At 40.1% G+C, this 19,659-nt stretch overlaps 1 protein-coding gene across 1 annotated transcript in view; it reads left to right on the top strand.

Moving 5' to 3' along the window:
• Window positions 1-3,770: 3,770 nt before the first annotated feature.
• NID1 (nidogen 1) overlaps window positions 3,771-19,659 on the top strand; it is a gene marked incomplete at its 5' end in the record, with an annotated part of 42,763 nt that continues 26,874 nt past the window's right edge. The window contains 10 exons of the mRNA XM_084283412.1: window positions 3,771-4,244; window positions 8,452-8,751; window positions 9,905-10,134; window positions 10,715-11,139; window positions 12,169-12,318; window positions 13,570-13,821; window positions 14,912-15,112; window positions 16,703-16,948; window positions 17,850-17,993; window positions 19,344-19,472. Coding sequence (XP_084139538.1) covers window positions 3,771-4,244; window positions 8,452-8,751; window positions 9,905-10,134; window positions 10,715-11,139; window positions 12,169-12,318; window positions 13,570-13,821; window positions 14,912-15,112; window positions 16,703-16,948; window positions 17,850-17,993; window positions 19,344-19,472 — 2,551 coding nt within the window. The remainder of the gene's footprint in view (window positions 4,245-8,451; window positions 8,752-9,904; window positions 10,135-10,714; window positions 11,140-12,168; window positions 12,319-13,569; window positions 13,822-14,911; window positions 15,113-16,702; window positions 16,949-17,849; window positions 17,994-19,343; window positions 19,473-19,659) is intronic.

Genomic DNA, 19,659 nt, shown 5'->3' with positions numbered 1-19,659 from the left:
ATTCCAACTCTATTACTACAAAGAAGTTGTAGTATTTTTCCTGGATGAGAAACTCCATTCTTGAAAGTCTTGAGGCTATAGGCTGTAAAAAGAATTTTTTGATAAAATACCAAAACCAAAATGATAAAGAGTGTCATATTTTTCATGTGGTACGTGACAGATGGGAGAATTGTGAGGCTGTTATTTTTACATAGCTAATTTCTGTGACACTGGTATTTTTCTGTTCCATTTTCCATCTTGTTTTTCCTAGGCTGTAGACAGGGATGAAGGGAAGTGTTCCTGCAACTGCGTAAGCATAACATCTCTGTGTAACCTCCTCCATGGTAATTTGTTTCTGTCCCTTTTTGATACAGCTATCAGTTCTAAGACTAATAAGACATACAAGTGGAAGGAGGTAACCCTAGAAATGTAAGCAGTCTCCCCAAACAGTGGACTCAGGAAATAGCTGGGAGATATTTCTTCTCCCTTGCTTTGCCCCTGCTGCAGGCAGTGCCCAGTGTTACTGCTGCCCACCATTACATCCCAGCAATCTCTCTCTTCTGTAATGACCAGGTCACTGTTGCACATCCCCATTGCTGCCCAGCTGTTCTCCAGCACAGGATATGAATTCCCAAGGAAGTTGTCCTTTTCTTGCCCTGAAAGATTACCACGTGAGAGAAACAGGGCAGTTCTTCTCAAGATCATCTAACACTGCTTCAAAACCAGTCTCCTTCTGTAGAGAGTTCTGCTGCAAAATATCCTATTTGGAAATTGTTCCTAAATCATGTGACCTCCATAATGATACAGGCTCATTTAGAGGGAAACTCTTAATGTTCCACTCTACTGAACAACAAACATTAAATGCCAGGATGGAGTGATTTAAATTCATGATGCTCACTCCACGATCTTCCTGCAAGCTTTGCCTTTGCTTGTGACCTTCTGATTCCCATGACCTTCTCTCTCAAAAAATGTTTCTTCTCAGCAGACCTCGGTCCTCTCCTTTCCTGTCATTATCCCAAATGCTCAGTTCTTCCCAGCTTATTACCACATGGTTACTCTCTCTTTTGGTGATCCATCTGCTGGAATGCTTCCTCATCTTTGGACAGCTGAGGGTCATCATGAGCAGCCCAGGTCACCACTTTCCTTCTTCCAACCACGCCAGCAAGGGGTACCCTCCAGCTCCCCTTTTCTATTCAAGAAAGTGGGGAGAAGGTTGGGATTGTCAGGAGGATCACACAAAAACCATGTCTGTAGTCCTGTTTTCTACATCTCCTCTAGTGTAGGCAGTGGAAATTTTCAAATATACACGCGTGAATACCTGTGAGCTATTTCAGTACCATATCAACACAAAAACTCAAGGAAAAAATCTGAGAGGCTATCTTGTCCCAGGATCAAATACAGAATTATTCCTTACAGTAATCCAATCAATCTGGAATAAGACTACTTAAAGCTTTCTGTAATTCTGCTTCCACTATGTGTAATCTCTGATTTTTCCAAAACTGGACCCCATGGTAAGGAAACTTTTTCTGCTATTTGGTTTTGTGGTGTCTTTTGGTCATTTTAATCCTTGGTTGTCTGTATTCCTTAAACACACTGATCCAATTCCTCCCTCTGTTTGGTAGCACCCTTCAGATACTTGAATGGAAGATGCTTCATATCTTTGATGGCAGATGGAAATCAAATCTCCTCCCCGTAATCATTTAGGCATATGCAAAGTTCAGCTCTTTAATAATTCTTTGTATGCTGCTCCCTCTGGTCCTCTGATCTTTTTAAATGTCTCACTCAGAGTTCTCTCCCGTAGTGCACTTCTCGTGAGATCTCTGATCTCGCAAGCAGTCTCTGGAAAAGCAGTGTCATCACCTCCCTGTAGAAAAGGTCACTTACATCCCAGTAACTCAGTAAAACCTGCTCCTGTCTTGTACTTGATCTCTGGGGGCCACATTGCTTTGTAAACTGTTGCCATGTCTGGTTTGTTACCCATTGAAAAGGCAATATTCTTGGCATTTAATATTTGGAAGATTTTGCATGGTAATATCCTGGAGATAGCTGGTATTATGACAGTTTGCCTCTGAATATATTTCTTCCCATTTAAAATCTTATAAAAGTATTTTGCATTCTATGTTCTGCTTGGCATTAGAAATTAGCATCTCCCAAGTAATTACAACATACGTAAACATGCTACTCTACCCCTTTTTCAGGTCATTATTGAAGATGCTAGGAAAGACAGCTTAAATAATTTTTTTGGCTGAGAACTAACAGTTCTCATTACTCACCACTGTGGGAGCAACGTTGTAAACAGGGTAAACTTATTCAACAGAAACACTGCAATCCTCTTAACCCCAAAACAGACTAAACAATCACAATGTCCTGACTCATGGACAGAGGATTTACCATAACATTGCTATTACTCTGTTTTAAATATCCAGATGTATACGTTTAACTCTCCAGCCTTCAAATCAATTTCAGATTTACTACAAGAAGTTTCTGGCTTCCCAGTGATCCTCATCTTCCAAATTCTGGACGTAGTACTAGGAAATCATAGAGATCTGGCAGGAAAATGTTATCCTCAGATTTTTTTTCATATACATGTATATGCTTTTATCTTTCTCTGGCTCAGGTTGACTTTTGTGTCAAAGAATGTGGCTATGGAAAACTTCAAGCTTAACAGAAATGACATTTTTATGTTGTGAGTGTATATATGGGGGTGTTTTAGGGTTTGATCTAGGTTTTCTCTTTGTTGTGGAGCTGTGTTCCACAAACACATCTTGTCCTTACCTTCTGTAGGTTTGGAAGTAGCCTTATGCTGAATAGAGGAGGTTAGAAAGAAAGGGTGATTTTTGGTGAAGGCATTCAATTGTATTTGAGTGTGCACACTTAACGTGGGCAAGGAGCTGTTGCTGTTACTGGTTACTGTTTAATGGGCTGTGAAAATACGGGGAGAAGGTGCAGGTGAAAGTACAAAGTGAGCTGGGTTGTGTGGAGGGAGGGCTTCTCTTCCCAGACCTCCAGGCTACGTGTGTCTCAGTGGCTGCTTTTGCTGAAATATAGAAATCAGGTGGACAGGGTTGCTAATGATAATAATGTTCGTTACACACCCAAATGTATTTCTACCTTTTAGGAAGGCATGGTTATAGCACTTCCCCGAGTGTCTTGTGATCTTGTAACTCACCAAATGTGAATGGTAGTTTCTTACCAAAAAGCTTTATCAGTGAGATTCTGGGAAAACGGGTGAAATCGGATGAGACTGACTGGGGAAAAGGAGAGAACTGGAAGGAGCAGGTGTTTAGAGACAAGTAAGAAGTCATGTAAAAGGCATGTGAGTAGGGTTTCAGCTGCCTCCCCTCAGGCGATTCTCTACTATAGATATTCCGTGGAAATTGCACAGCATACGCTTCTCTGGACAAGATTTAATGATTTAAAGATTTAATTTGAATTAATTATTAACAATTCAATTCAAATTATTTAATTTGAATTAATGATTAAAGTTTTAATTTGAAGATTTAAAGATGTAATTAAAGATTTAAAACACTGGTGTTTTCTATAAATGTCTTTGCTTGGAACCTTTAGGAAAAAATATGAAATTTATCCATTCTTCAGCTGATTCTGGGTGTTTCCTGCTGGCAGGAAAGTAGGAAGAGACTGCAGGCAGAGAAGTAGGAAGGTGTGTGTAGTCAGGGGCTGTTTGCTGCTCTGCATGTAGATACCTATGCACCTCATCCTCAGCGAAGTTCCTTTTCCAGGCTGGTCCGTGGGGTTTACTTGACAGCCGGTGACGCTCTGGCGTTGACAGGATGACTTCACGAAAGACCTTTGGGCGTATTTTTGGGTTATCATCATTATTTCCCCTGCCGATAACCCCCCGGCGTCGAGAGGCCCCCACACAGCGCTGCCTCCGTCCCCCCTCACACCACTTCTCCCCGCCTCAGCCCTCAGCCCGCCCCCCGCTGCCCGCCCCGCCCGCTGCCCGCGCTTATAGCGGCGGGGCCGCGCCGCTGCCGCCTCCCCGGCAGCCGCCAGCTATGGGTCCCGCACCGCCCTGCCCGCCCTGCGCGCTGCTGGCCCTGGCCGCGGCCATGGCGCTGCCCGCCCCGCTCCTTCTCGCCCCGGCCCCGCAGCCCCAGCCCCGTGCCGAGCCGCTGCTGCTGCTGCCCCACGGCCCGGGGCACGGCGACGCGGCGCTGCAGCACGGCGACGATTCGCGCTCGGCGGCGCTGGAGCTGAGCCGGGCGCTGCGCTTCTACGGGGCGGCCGTGCGCGCCCTACACGTGAGTGCGGGGTGCGGGGGGAGCCCGGCGGCGGGGTGTGGGGTTTTAGGTTGCAGCCCAGCCCGCTGGGCAGAGGAATTGACGCGCTGGAGGGGTGGCTGCTGGGGCGCATCTTCGCGGAGCTGCTTGGGAAGCTTCGCACCTTGCAGTGCCTTTCGCGCTGCGGCTGCAGGTGTGCAGTGTGGCTCCCCCGTGCTGGGGAGCGCCGAAGCCGTGCTCCTGCTCCTTGTCCGCACTGTCCCTACCTATTTAAGTCCCGAAATCCCAGCAGAAAGCCAAAACGCTGAGGGATGTCTACGTGTGAAGAGGCAGGCAGAGGTAACCGGTAGGAAGAGGAACCCAGCCGTCGGTTTGAGCCTTTCGGTCATTGTCTTGTCTTGTGCCTGGTCACTGATTAGCCAGCCCAAGTCAGAAATGCCCTTTTAGAGGCACAGACAGAGCCTTGCCAGATAGCGGGCTGTGTGTCCTGTCACTGAGGGGCGAGATAGCGAGTAACGTGCCCGATAAGGGACAGAGGGGAACAGTAGGTTGGGTAGCACCACGAGGTTTCTCAAGCTTAATGCTCTTGTTACTGGCCCGTGCCATAAAACTACAGTGATTTGAGGCTAGTGCTGGTCTGGGACAATGTAGAGGCACTTCCAGAATCAATCCTCGGGCTTCTTCAAGCCTGGTTAGTGAGCAAAGACAATTCTCAGATTGGCCAAGTCTGGTAATAAATGGTGTTTGATATCAGTCTACCTAATACCAAGAGGTTTTTGTGTTGCATTTAATCTGTCACAAGGATTGTGAAACAGAAGCATGGCACAAAGTGTATGGGAACAAAGTATATGCATTAAAGGAATGTACTGAGCAGTCTTAAATGCACCTTCACAAGGTACCCATTTATTGTATGTTGGCAGGGAGTCAGTACAAGCTCTATGATGTTATTTGGTAAGCAAAATTTACTCAGATATATAGTGGATAGTAAATATTACCAAGCTTTTAAATTAACACATGATATCAAAATATATTACGTATATGCCGTACATAAAATAATTTCTGCATCAGATTTTGAGTTGTTGTGATGAAATATGTATTTCCATAAGGTTCATCAGGAGTATGGAACAAGCTTATTCTAATTTTTGAGCACATGATTTTTGCAAGTTTCATCAGTCAGTTGAAAAATCATGTGGGTTTTTCTCTCTTTTTCCAGTAGTTGGGAAGCTGAGTTGTTTGAATTAGGTCTACTTATGAAAGAGAAGGCAAGGACTCTTGAGGAATGATTCTTTATCATCAACTTGTCATAAAATCCCTAGCAACATAACTTTGTCTTTTCATAGCCAGGAGAGAGAACTCTCATTTAATACAAATTCAAACATTAGACTGTCACATACAATAACCTTCTGAAGACATTTCAAGGAAAATAAGGTGTTTTCCTATGCCAGGTTTATAACGCTGGAACCTATCAGTAGCCCATACTGATCTATTTGTTTTAGTGACCCTGCTATGAAGACTTTTTTGGTTTACACTAGAGCTTGCTGATGTGGAAAAGTTAGAGGAGTGGAGACATCTTCATTTGGGGGAAGGATCAGAGTCTGTTAACTCAGGATAGGTCCAATTTAACTGGTAACTATTAGCATACTGATTTAATAATCTTTCATCTTTATATTAGAAAACTGTGCCGTTATAGGTCAACAGGCACTTACACAAATAAATTCAGTTGTTAAACTCTTCTTTTCTTCAGAAATATTCACGTCCTTAAAATGCCTAGCAACTGGCCAGGGGGAAAAAATACTTCATTTGCCTGTAAGTTTGACTTGTATTATCCTTTTTTTTTCTGTCAGTAGAAGCACTTAGTTACTTTTTAGCTCCTTCTCCTCACTTAGTTTTTCAAGATAGGACCATAACAGAGTGTGTGTGACTTGTTCTGTGACAGACTATGAATGTATGTTAACTATGTGTGTAATCCAGAAGTTGGACATGCTAAAAATACATCCGTGTTAGTTCCTGTCAATTTAAATAGAATTATACCCTAAAAGGAAAGATGTACAGTACAGTTGGTCTTTAGACAACACCCACCTGATGCTTTTCTCCTTTTCCTTTTCCATTTGACAGGAACGATGCATTAATGAAACCCAGTTTACTCTCAATTACTTCTCTGTATTTTGGGGTTCATGCTTTAAGCTGCCAGTGTGAGATTAAAAGGAACAGGGTAAAGTTAAATCATGATACTTGCTATCTGTATACATATAAATGTATTCTTAAATCTGAAAACGAAAAGCATTTTTAGTAACGATGCATATTCTTTCTCTATACTAAAATCTCTTCACAAAGTGCTCAGTTGGTGTACTTATTTTCACTTAATAGCTTGCAAATGTTTTCTTGGTGATAGAGTACTAGCAAACAAACAGTTCCTTAACATTTATAACCAAACCGTCTCATAAACTACAAACATAGAATGAAAATGGCTGGCATTTCTGCATCCCCTTAATTAAATTACTTGTCGCATTAAAGTCTTAGCAAGATATAAAATGAGTAGTCAGATGCACATCCCTAATGGATGAAAAGAGAGAGACCAAATGTTAGGTCATTTCTTTTAGCCGCTACTTTGTTCTGTAATATTACCTAGTCCTGATCGTGTTTTCTCACATTGGTATTTTAATCTTTGCCATACATGGGGGACCATGCAGGCTTAAAGTCTGCACACACCAAATCTGACTGAGAGTGTGGAATTTGTTTGAAATATTTTGAATGCAAGTCATCTCTCACAGGATGATTTAGAGTGGGAGTAGGAACACTTGTGTGCAAAAGCCATAAGCAAGAAGGAAAAGAAATACTTTGACTTGATGCTAAATTCGTACTTCAAAGATGCAAAAATGTCTTAGCAAGCAGATTAGACTGGGGGGTTTCATTCTGGAGGAGAAATTAAACTAGGGGAGAGACTGGGTAGGATTTGGCCCTATGTCCCAGTACAAAAACTGGGAGCATAAAATGAAGTGGGGAGCCAGACTGAAAACAAACAAAAACAGGAGAGACCTTGGGGTATGGGTCAGGGATTGCTTTTTAAAGGATTTTGCGTATGCTTAAAGTTTAGTGATGTCGTAGGGAAGACTTAACAAACACTTGAAGGAGATCCACTGAGGATGAGTAAACAGTCAAACCACAGGGAACAGGGAATCCCTTGAGCTGCACGTGGATGGAGGCTGGCTGGAGAACAGTGGGCTTTGTGTTCTGCTGAACCCAAAGGTGTTGTAATGCAGGTACAGCGGGGGGCACAGCCTGCTGGGCTAGATGGCCCCTGAGATCTGGGTCACTGTGGCCATCTGCACATTCTTCCAAGTCTTCATAAAGATTGTGTAACACTGTGGATGTCTTGACCATGTGAGAAGATCCAGTGGTGGCTTCTTCTTCTTGGACATGAAGGAATCCTTGCAAGTGAGATAAAGCTGCGAGAGGCAGCTGGTGTAGTTTCAAGGCTTGTGGTGCCAATTTTGGGACCTCTGCCTATTTGTGAGCCATCAGCATGTGAGGTAGCAGCCATGGGGTCAGAAGTGTCTGGCTGCCTGCAGGCAGTCTGGTGTGCCCTCTTGCTGGGGAGTCGAGCACTTGGAAATGCGTGGCTGATTGATACAGGGCCATACAGGTCTGGAAGCAGGGCCAGAGGCAGAGGTGGTTGCCTGCAAGTCATCACCTCACTGACTAGCTACATCTCGCTGAGCTAGTAGATATGCATCCAGGTAAGAATCTAGTTCACTGCTTAACCAAAAAAGTAACAGTTGGCTTCATCTTTACCATGCCTGGTAATGCTATTGTAAAACTGTTCTGTGAGAATGACAGCTAAAAAGGAGATGAGCTTTTGGTCATCAGCGAGGGTCTGCACGCAATGCACAACAGGCTCATGGTGGTGTTGCACTGGGTTTTGGTCTGAGAAAGACTTGGGAACTTGTGAAATGTGGTGGATGTGGATGTCTGTGTTAGAAGAGGCAATAAGGATCTGAAATGTAAATGGCCAAAATCTTTTTTTCTAGAGAGAAAAGGTTGGTCAATCTGTAAAGTAGACTTGTTTTTTAAAAAGGAAGCTTGCAAAATTTAATTGCTTTACAAATACAAGGCTGCCTTCTGACCATTTCTTTTAGAAATGGAATGAAAATATTGTGATCTAGAGCACATAAGTGTGGGAGACAGGCATATGAACAGTATTCATCTTAAAATTTCTACTTTTTATTAGGTTGCCACTAATGGGATTATAGCAGTGAATGAACCTTCAAATGAGGAAAAATATCTTGGTCAATTCCCTGTCAGTTTTGGAGCTATTGCTCCGTTTATGGCGGATCTGGATACAACAGATGGACGTGGAAATGTGTATTACAGAGAAGATTCATCCTCAGAGGTCTTGAAACTTGCATCAGACTACATCAAAAGGGGGTTTCCTGAGACCACTTTCGAACCCAGCAGTGTTGTTATTGTTACCTGGAAGCTCGTGGCTCCTTATCAGGGACCTGGAGAAGATCCTTCTTTGGAAGAAAAGGTGAATGTTTATCAGAGCTTTGAGCCAAGTTGAACACATGTTCAGTTGATGTGTAACACCATAACCTGTTGTTTTGAAGGCTCAAATTCCTTGTATTTCTTTGTTGAAAAGGCTGTAGCAAAATAGGAGTTTCCACATTTTTTTCCTGTTTTTTTTCTTTTTTTTATAGTATTTTATTCATTCAGAGGAAAATGGTTGAATCTTAATAGCTGATTTCTTTGCATTCCCTGATGTTCCCATACCAAATGCTAAGCGTGATGCGATAACTGAAATAGTTGCGTATGTCCTGCCCTCCACCTGTGGAATACAATCCATTTGGCTTGAATTGTTCAACAGACTGTTAAGTCAGTTTGATATCAAACTATCTAAAATCTGATAAGGACTAATAAGAACTTCAAACTGTGAATCCACTTCTCCACAAGGAGAGTTGACCTTGCATTAACAAAAAGCCCATACTTTGTAGCAAGTGTTGAATGAAGAAGCAGTTAGAGGTTACTTTTTGTATTATTTGCAATCCATTTCCCTTTCCTTTTTGCTTTTTAAGTCGTATTAGATACTATCTTATGAAGATTTCTGGTGTTTGTACCTTCATGCGCTATAATTATCCTAATTGATGAGCCTGTTCATGATGTATGAAGTTGAGAACATTACCGCAACTTAGCAGGTCGTCTTTTATCAAAGATGAATTTTTTGCACCTAGCTTGACACAGCCATTGTTTTCACAGTAATGATTCTGCACTGGTGTATTAATGAATAGCTGATGTCTGAGGTACTGTATGGATGGCTCCTACAGTGTGTAGGAGTGTTCCTGCAGCAACATGCAAGTTCAACTCTTCTTTAAATACTCTGTTTACAAATATACTCATGCCACTTTACTACATCTTTTTATTTAGTCTAGCCCATTGCCTTTTATTTTAAGGAGACGGCTACTTCCTTAATGATTTAACTTCTCTCTTTCTGTTTAATATTTATGCACGCTAAATGTAAAACTGCCTGAGCAAAATATAAGTTTGCATAATATTGATTTTTTTCCTGGTAATACATGATGCATTTATTATGTGTTATGGAAATTCAGATTTTGACTTTGTATTTAAAAAGAAAAAAAGTCATTCTATTGTCTGTTGTTTTTTTTTTTTTTTTTTTTTCCCCACAGAGAAACACATTCCAGGCTGTTTTAGCCTCATCCGATTCCAGTTCCTATGCTATTTTCCTTTACCCAGAAGACAGTTTGCAGTTCTATAGTACATACTCCAAGAATGATGATGGGAAGATTCCTGCTATGGTTGGCTTTAGTCAAGCCTCCACAAACTACTACTTCTGGGAAAAGGCAGGATCCTACAATATCATCGCTAATGATGAAGACAGCATTAGAAACTTGCACAAGTATGCTTTTTTAAAGTTATCAAGAAAACCTCCAGGATTTCCACGTTTTTTCTTAATTGTAGCATGAGTCAATGAGAAATAAGTTCCATTTAGCCATTGCTTATAAAATTGCAAAGTCTGCCACTGATAAATATTCATTCTCTTGAAGAATATAGGGACAGTGGTGTAATTTTCAAATGGTCATGGAGTTCCGTTGTTACTGCTAGGGGCTGCTTTTTACTTAGCTCTTCTGAAGATAGGACCACTTAAGACTAACTCTTTATACTCTTTCATGGGCGGTCTCTTTGGGGGAATTGAAAAAAGTGAACAAGAAGGAAAGGGAGTAGGTTAGGAAGTTCTAACAAGTGTTAGCAAGACCTTTGTGACTCAAATATGTCCTTCTGTTTCCACCTCTTTGGAGTCAAGAAGAGAGCTCTGAGTGCGGAGAAAAAAATGCTATCCAAACTGCCAGTGCAATTTGATAATGTAATTCAACAGTTTGTCTTGATATTTCTTAGTGAAGTATTACATTTTGTGTAGCATAAAAATACCACAACTTGCACTTGACTATTCTGATTTGGCATACACTTCTCTTTGATAGAAGCAGCAATGCTGGGAAGAAAGGAGTCTGGGTGTTTGAGATTGGTAGCTCGTCTGACAGTATTGTGCCTGCCAAGATCAGCAATGTTCTGGAGAGCCTAGAGTCCAGTGAACAAGACCAGGAGATGACATCAAAACCATTTATGTCAGACTATGGCTCCACTGAAATAAGACAACAGTATGTCACCAGCAGTATGGACAGTATAGAAGAGGATCAGCATGTGACTTACAGCGTTCCTCAGTTAGCTGCAGAAGACTTTGTCACTTCATACCAAGATGTAACAGGAACACCTTCAACTGAGTCTTTTTATAGTCATCAAGATTTCCCAACAGCAAAAGCTCCACCTCGCCAGTTCCCGGCCCAGCAGTTCCCCCCGCAGGAACCCCAGGTCATAGATGTGGAAGAATTTGATGAAACTGGTATCGGTAAGGTCTTCTGTACAGCTTGGTTCCTGCTAAGTTGGATAGGCTGTTGGATAGGCTTCAGAAAATCTGGGCACTTTAAAGAAGCTTGCATTACTCGTTGAGGCAGTTAACCCTGGATGTCACCTCAGAATCATATCCTGCCAGTCTAGTGAGCTAATCCTGCAGGCAGGCTCACAGGAGAGCAAGTTTACAGGGCCTATGAAACTGGAATTTCTCCTAAGGAGAGCTTTCCGTAAGGCTAGTGGTATTCCTAAGGTTGACACATAATTTGTGGAACTGATTTCTCCATGTCTTTTGGCCAGGACTATAGTTAAAGGTATGAGCTGAATTTATTAGCTGCATTAAGCGGCTGTTTCTGGTAAAGATCTTATGGGTTCTATTGAAATCTGGTTGTGTTTTTTTTTTTCCTTTCCTGGATGTGTTACTTGAATACAGGTGATTTAATAAAGGTTGGGAATTTTACTGCTGTAAAAATCATTGGCTAAAAATATTGGCTCAAGTTTTACAAGGCTAGTATTAGCAATTCTAACTTCTAAGGAGTTGTTTATAGAAAGTTCAAAACAGTGTAACTGACTACCCAGATGTTGTTTCAAGAAGCAGATGTGAGCATTTCTCTGTGAAATAATGAGTTCAACCAACTGGGATTAGTGTGTGTGTGGTGCATTGCTCCTAGGTATTGTACTGATATTTTGTTCTGAGGTTGGAAAGGTTTGCTTTTCCTGTGGTTTGGAAGCAATGGCAGGTAAAATATTGTGTGTTTAGTTTCACCAAGACAGCTTAACTGCGTAGATCCAGTGAATTCAATAGAACTAAACATCTGAAACACTGTTTTCTGGAAAACAGTGGACTGTTACTTGCATATTCAAACATTAGGAAAAAAATGAATTATAATTGATTGTTTTCCCCGAAGACAAAATGTGAAGAAAACCCCTGATTAAATGGTGTAGTGATGCTTTGAAACCGAAGCAGGGGCATGTGAATACTATAGTAATTGCAAAAAGAATGAGTGTCTGGTCTTATTTTCTGCAGTGTTCCGCTACCACACAGATGTCCAACAGACCTGTGCTAACAATCGCCACCAGTGCTCTGTTCATGCTATTTGCAGAGATTACCCCAATGGATTTTGTTGCAGTTGCATTGCTGGTTACAAAGGAAACGGCAGACAATGTGTAGCAGAAGGTAACTTTTTTTGAAAATTGGGTGCATATGAGGCAATTGCATGTGGCATGCTTGAATGAGGTAACCTATTTTCAAAAGTTAAAAAAGACATGGTTAAATGTTTCTTGAAAAGCTTACCACTAGAGATGTTTTAAAAAGTATTTTAAGTGAGCTATGCTTTCTAAGATGGTGTTTTCATTTCTAAACAGAGCAAATTGTTTTAGGTGGTTAAGTATACGAATTATGCATTTTATGATGACTTTCTAGCAATTTCTTATATAACTGACATAATTTAATAGATAGCACAGCATCCAGTGTTACTGCTAGAAGTAGCTGCGAAGTTCCAGCGTTTCATAACCTGATTTGATCCCCGCTCTAGAAATGGATGGTCTAAAGGGGATGAACAAATGAGCCCTGATCATCAAAGTGAAGAGCATGGCTCCTCTTTGTCTGACTCTTAAGCTCCTTTACTAAGGGGCTAATCTGCCAGATTTTTGTTAGATACCCATTTAAACTTTGTTCCTGTGTAGGATCCATAAAGGAATTTCTTATGTACACACTTGTAATCCTCATAGTGACTTGACTCAGAGTATAGATGCATGTCAACAACTGAAATAGCTGACTGCAAACTTTGTGTTGTATAAGGCAAGAAAGTAAAACCTACTACTCAGCTTCCAGTTCATAAAACTGAGTTTTCCAGAAGGAAGAAAAAAAAAAGCATCTGATGGTAATGCAACTTGAATTTGAGCATATTTAGGATACTGTATATAGTATAAAAGTGGTAAATCAAAGTAACTACTCTAAGACACAGTCTCAAAACAAATTTTATCTGAAAGTCAGTAGTCAGATGACTCTGAACACCTAGGGGTGTCAGCCTTCTAGATAGCATGGAAAGAGCAAATTTACTTTCACTAGAAATTGATATGAAGTGTGATATTCAAGTGAAAAAGTGAAGTGCCACTTACTGTCAAAGATACTGCAACAGCAGAGTCTGTTTGTGGAGTTGTCCTTGGAGGAAAAACTGTTAATGAGGGTAAAGGGCATCTCTTTAGGCAATTTTGGCTGGTTAGTAATCTGTATAGTGACAATGCACTTGTAAGCAAACTGACATACTGCTTCTGTGCAGTTTCCTGTCATTTGAATTCAGTGAGCATTTGTTTGCCATTCATTTTGACGCTAGTATCTTTGAACATAGCACATGCTCTGAACTCATTCCTTGCAGAGTATTTGAGAACTGTCATTTTGTTCTGATGTCTTGCATTGATTTGCCAGGTTCCCCTCAGAGAGTAAATGGGAAAGTCAAAGGAAGAATCTTTGTAGGAAATAACCCCGTGCCAGTTACGTTTGAGAACACTGATCTTCACTCCTACGTTGTGATGAACCAAGGACGTGCCTACACTGCTATCAGCACTATCCCAGAGACCTTGGGGTATTCTTTATTGCCTCTTGCCTCTATTGGAGGTATAATAGGATGGATGTTTGCTGTGGAACAGCAAGGATATAAAAATGGATTCAGCGTTACTGGTAACTTTTAATTTAAAATATTTATTCCTCTGTCTTGAGTTAAGAAATGTGTATCTAGAAGCAATATAGGATAAAAATCTATTTATACTGAGCTGAAAATTGGTTGCTTTATAAACATCTTGTTTAGATATTGGCCATTTCATTTTACAACTTGTGCACAAGCATGTAAGTCTCTTGGAGAAGAATGGATTGGCCAGTTCCTGTACAAGAAAGATGATTAAAAAGTATCTCATTTTTGGCACTAAAGTGTAACGAGCTGCTGGAAAAAAAACACCTGCCCCTACATGTATGTGAAGTCTAATATTAATTGCTTGATTGTGCCAATGAAGCAAAACACAATGAAAATCTGACCTAGTGAAGGTCTAAATTTCTTAATGGAAGCAAATGCTACATGAGAGGCAAATGGTTTTGCTAACTTGAAGGAAACCCCAGCTCACAATTACAGCTTTTCATAAGTGTCCAAGGCCTTATCTACTTGTTTGTGCACATGAATTCAAGCTGTAGGTCCAGTCTGTTCTCGAAGAACATGTGTTTCTTTTTTAAATTTTATCCTTTACAGCCCTGCACCATGAACTTAACTTATTATTTGGGGATTATTTTTTTTTGATATTGTGTACTTGAAGTTTGTTCCATAATTTACAACATACATTTTACTTGGTTTTGATTTAGAAACAGATGTGTGGGATTTTATTTTTAACTGACTGTGTTCCTAATGGATATATTCTCTAAAATGTACAACTCATATACTACTTTAACTGATAGGATAAGACAGAATATTTTTAGCTTTGTCTGAACATGTGTTTGGTGGTTTGGTTGATTTTCATTCTCCTGTGTTTTTTTTTTTTTTTTTGTTTTTAATGCTTCATTGGGATTACTTGCAGTTTAGCATGTTCTGTGTTTAAGAAGTGAAAGTTTCAGGTATCAATATACTTCTGGAAGTTATTTCTGTAGGGACCCAAAACATTAATTGTGCCACATAAAAGCTTGCTTGCAGAAAATAGTTATTTTTATTATCTGGTACAAGAGGTTATGGCAAATAGAAGCCTTTGGAAACCAGTGCAAAGTAGCCTGACTGATACTGTTTCTATAGGTGGCGAGTTTACACGGCAAACAGAAGTTACTTTTCTTGGCAATAATGAGAAGCTGGTTATAAAGCAGAAATTCAGTGGAATTGATGAGCATGGTCACCTTACTATCAGCACAGAAATGGAGGGCAGAATACCTGAGATCCCCTCTGGTGCATCAGTTCATATTGAACCATACACTGAACTCTATCACACTTCTAGTTCTGGTAAGTTTTCCTAAGAAGGAAATGATATGTAAGTGCACATTTCTCATTGTGGAGAGTAAGACAATCTGGAAAACATGATTTTATTACCTTCTTAAAGGGTGTGCTTATGACCTTTATTTACAGAAAGTTGCTTTTTACCTCTTAGGAGTGGGTCCCAAAAGAAGGTGGATTTTGAGTGCGACAATGCAAATATTTTTCATATTTTTATTGGGAAAAAAACTGAATTTAACTTTGAACTGTTGTTTGCACTGATGTTCCCTTTTTTAATTGTTCTTATTTTTATACTGCCAATGACAGTCACACCAATTGCAAAGCTTTTTGTAGGGTCCACAGCTCTCCAGTAGGAGCCAAACTGGTATACCTATTAGTAGATGTTTGTAGTAATGTTGTCATTAAATGGGCTTTGTTCTTGTCTAATGAGACCATGCAAACCAGTAATTTACCAGTATGTATCGGTTAAACTACACTTCAATAACCATGCCTTCTGCTAGTAACAAGCATTGGTCAGTATTATTTGAGCTGAATTTAAACAACTGACCAGGAAGTTAGGAGGCTCTTAATTCCCTTAGCAGTTTTCTCCATTGTCTCTTCAGTACTTCTTACTTCCTTCTGTAAGACTCTGAGATTTGGTAAGAGATCGATTCATTTCACCATTTACATTGGGATAATCCTTTCTTTATTATGGATGTCTCAACCCAGCAAAAATAAAGCGAGGTTGTAGCCAGACAACCCTGACTCAAAAGAGCAGTAAAGGGCTTTAGGTACCACATACTGCTTCCCAAGTGCATCTGGATATTAGAGAGACAGCGCTTTGCTCCGATGGTACTTGCACACTTTGATTGCTAGAGATAGCTGAAAGTGGTGTAGTTAAATCATAGCTGCACTGTGTCTGCTGGTGCCTGGCATTGGTATCCAGTGCAGAGCCCCTCTTGCTGCTTTGCCTGGGAGGAGGCATCTTTCAGGCTGGGTTTAATTTACCAGCAACCAAATAGCTGTCCTTCTGCTGTCCTATGGCATATCTGATGGACCATTATTTAAACAGCAGAAACCCAGCTTTTGCCAACTGTTGTAAATGGATTGATATAGTGCTGTCTGTTTGAAGACTAGTGGAATTCAAAGGAACTTTCTGTAGGTGGGATGATCTGCAAGCCTAGATCTGCTTTGAAGAATAATGGTCAGAATTTTTCACAATATGGAAAACTGCTGTGGAGTGTACAAGGGCTCTCAGACATGTCATCTTCAGGACTGTCAAAATCTAAGACCAGTGGATGTCAATGAACTTAAAGTGGGTGTAGTGTGGTGCTGGTGATGAGGCTCTTCTTCTTGGCTTATAGATCCATTATGCAGGTTCATCTAAAGAAACTTTTGAGTTTTCTGAGTTAATTTTTCATTTCATTACCTGGCAGCCCACAAAATGAAATTCTATTTTTAATTACGTCAAGACAAATTATATGTCTTGTCCCTGAATGCTGCACTGAGAACAGAACAAACCTCATCAAGTACCTATTCCTTTGTACGGGAATATGTCCAGATGCTATTTGGGCAGACCATTTGTGATTTCTGATCAGTATTCTTGTTGCCATTCTGCAGTGATCACTTCCTCATCCACCAGAGAGTACACAGTGACAGAGCCAGAAAGGGATGGGGTTGCTTCCACATACACAGGTGCCTATCAGTGGCGACAGACCATCTCCTTTGACGAATGCATTCATGACGAGTCCTTACATGCTACTTCTGCTACTCAGCAGCTCTCAGTGGACAGTGTATTTGTCCTGTATAACAGAGATGAGCAAATTCTGCGATACGCTATGAGTAATTCCATCGGCCCAATCAGTGGTATGTATGAATTAAAAATCTTTTTTCCCTCTATTGTGAGTAATTAAAAGCATGCTTTTACGTTGTTTTAGCCTGCATTACTTGGGCATTAATGAATTAAATTATTTGCGTTAGTCACCAGATCTGGGCCCATCAACTAAGAATAGAAATGGGACTGTTGAAAGTTTGTGTTTTTACTTGGGGAATGCTATTTAAGTAATTATCTGGTTTTGAAATTGAGTGGAGTGTGCATCTAATTCCTTGAAATACTCTCAAAATACTAGCTTGAATCTATTGCTGCTTAGATACATGGGATGTCATTTTTCCTTAGCTAATGCGTAGTTCTTCTCTTAATGATTTTTATATTGTCAGAGTAAAGGTTAAAAGAGGGGAGTAATATCTACCATTTAAAAAAAAAAAAAATATTTCTGTAGTTTATCTTGAAACAAGGCACGTTAGTTGTAAGGTAGGTAGAAAGCCTATGAAATGTACTTTCTAGAACAGTCCAAGTGTCTATGTGCTAATATCAGGAGAAAAAAAAGGAGATATTTGTAAATGCATGTCAGATAAGTACAGAAAGGAGTATGCTCACTTTTGTTTGTTCCAAAAATAAAGTTCTACTAACTTAAGTGAACAAAACAATATGTTAATCACACTTTGGGTCTAGGCTAGTGGCTGGAAGAAGCATTTAAAAAAAAAAAAAAAAAAAGACTCAACAGTCCTTTGCAGAAGTTACAAGGAATACAGGTGTTACTGTCGTTTGAGATTTCATGTCCTGCATATCTCCTGCAAGTCTCCTTCTTAGTGCAAAACATGCTTTTTTCTTGTTTAATGTATGCTAAAAGCAAACTCCTTCTGGGCCTTATGTGAGTCTTATTATTTGGGTAGTGTTCTTATGACTGAATGTGATCTTTCTTGTCAGATGGTTCTGCTGATATTAACCGGAATCCCTGCTACACGGGTACCCATAATTGTGACACCAATGCAATATGTCGTCCAGGAACTGGAAATCGTTTCTTCTGTGAATGTTCAATTGGCTTCCGTGGAGATGGAAACGTTTGTTATGGTAACAGAATATTTTAATTTCAAAATGACAGCTAACATAGAATTTGGTTAGCTTGGAACTTATAGACCCTTGGTTTAAGGGGTCAGAATGAACTGACCTAAGAGGCTGGTTTGGGGAGCAATTGGTTAGAGGGATGCTGGGGTAACTGATCTATCTGATTAATTAAGTTTGTGTAATTAAATGATGCATTAATTGACTGTTTTGGAGAATCAAACCTGGGTATGTTTTGTTAGCTTACAAAGCATCTTATGTAGTTACTCTTTTCATAAAACTTGTGGGAACTTAGCTGTGAGAAATGTACTGTTCTACAGAGTCTGGTTAAAATGAGTCAGCTAAGTTAGAAGTTCTTGAGGGCAATGAGGAATTGCATGTGTAACATGCATACAGAGCACAGCTGCATGGAGCCCATTGAAATAATCTTTTTTAAGATATGCTTTGAAAATTCCTTCTGTCCAAGTCTTTAGGATTCAGGGCTGAAATGCTTGAAGATGCATTATCTTTGTCTTTCTCTTTAGCGAAGATTTTCTCTCGCTACTGTGTGTAGCGTTTCTGCTGCCTAAGATCTCTTTGTAACATTTGATGGGTTTTTGAGATGCTTTGTAAGAGCTGCTGAAAAAGTTGAAAGCTCCATGTCTTTACTTGATTATCTTCTTGTCAATGAAACATGTTGTTAGGTTGACAGTTACATTGCTTTGCAGTATGAAGTTTCCTTTTCCATATTTCAATCTATTTTGCATGCCCCAGGTCATAGTAGAAACTTCAGAGAGGCCTCCTGCTTGCTTTAAAAAATTGATTTTTTCCAGACATGCTCTTAAGTTGAACTAAACTCCAGTTGGTGACTTAGGCTGTGCAGTTCAATAAAATCTTAGGTCACTTTAGCTTCTGAACTTGTGATCTCTACCTCTTTTACGTGTATATATATTAATATAAGTAAACAGGGAGCTTTTGGAGTTAATTGAAAGCTTCTGGCGTATAAACCAGTTACTGTATATAAGGTCAAAACCACATATTTTAGATCAAATGTAAAGGTTATATCCCCAGTTTTAGTTTACTCCATATTTTAACTTAATAGTGCACATCAATTTTTTATTTGCCATTTTCTGTCTTTAAGAATAACCTGCAAGCTCTTTTTAATGAGTTAGGTTTCAATATATGGATAACTACAGGAGTCTTTCCTAAAGTTCTGCTCGCCAAGTAGTTATCACTGCTACTGGTCACCTTGTAGCCTGTGTTTTATTTCACAGTGTTTCTGATCTTCTGACCTTCCTCTTACTACTCCACTATAGAATCTCTTTTGGTATCAGTATTAAACATGTATCTGTAATAATGTGAATCCTTACAATATTCTAGATGTTGATGAATGTTCAGAGCAACCAGCTCTGTGTGGCAGCAATGCAGTTTGCAATAACCAGCCAGGAACGTACCGATGTGAGTGTGTAGACGGATACCAATTTGCAGCAGATGGGCAGACTTGTGTTGGTGAGTTTCAAATTTCTTAAAAACACTGATTTAAAACACTGGTTTTCAGGCTGTGATTTGTCTCACGGAAACAGAATGCACCTTGTAGGATACATGTTGGCTTCTAACATGGATTGAATTTAGGGGTTTGTTCTGCAGTTAGTAACTACAATCCATTAGGTAACTGAAGAAGGTGCCTGAAGTATTT

Source organism: Netta rufina (genome assembly GCF_964035555.1).
Source record: "Netta rufina genome assembly, chromosome: 3".
Classification (NCBI taxonomy): Eukaryota; Metazoa; Chordata; class Aves; order Anseriformes; family Anatidae; genus Netta; species Netta rufina.
The sequence above is the reverse complement of the archived record's forward strand: the minus strand, read 5'-3'. Positions and strand labels throughout refer to the sequence as shown.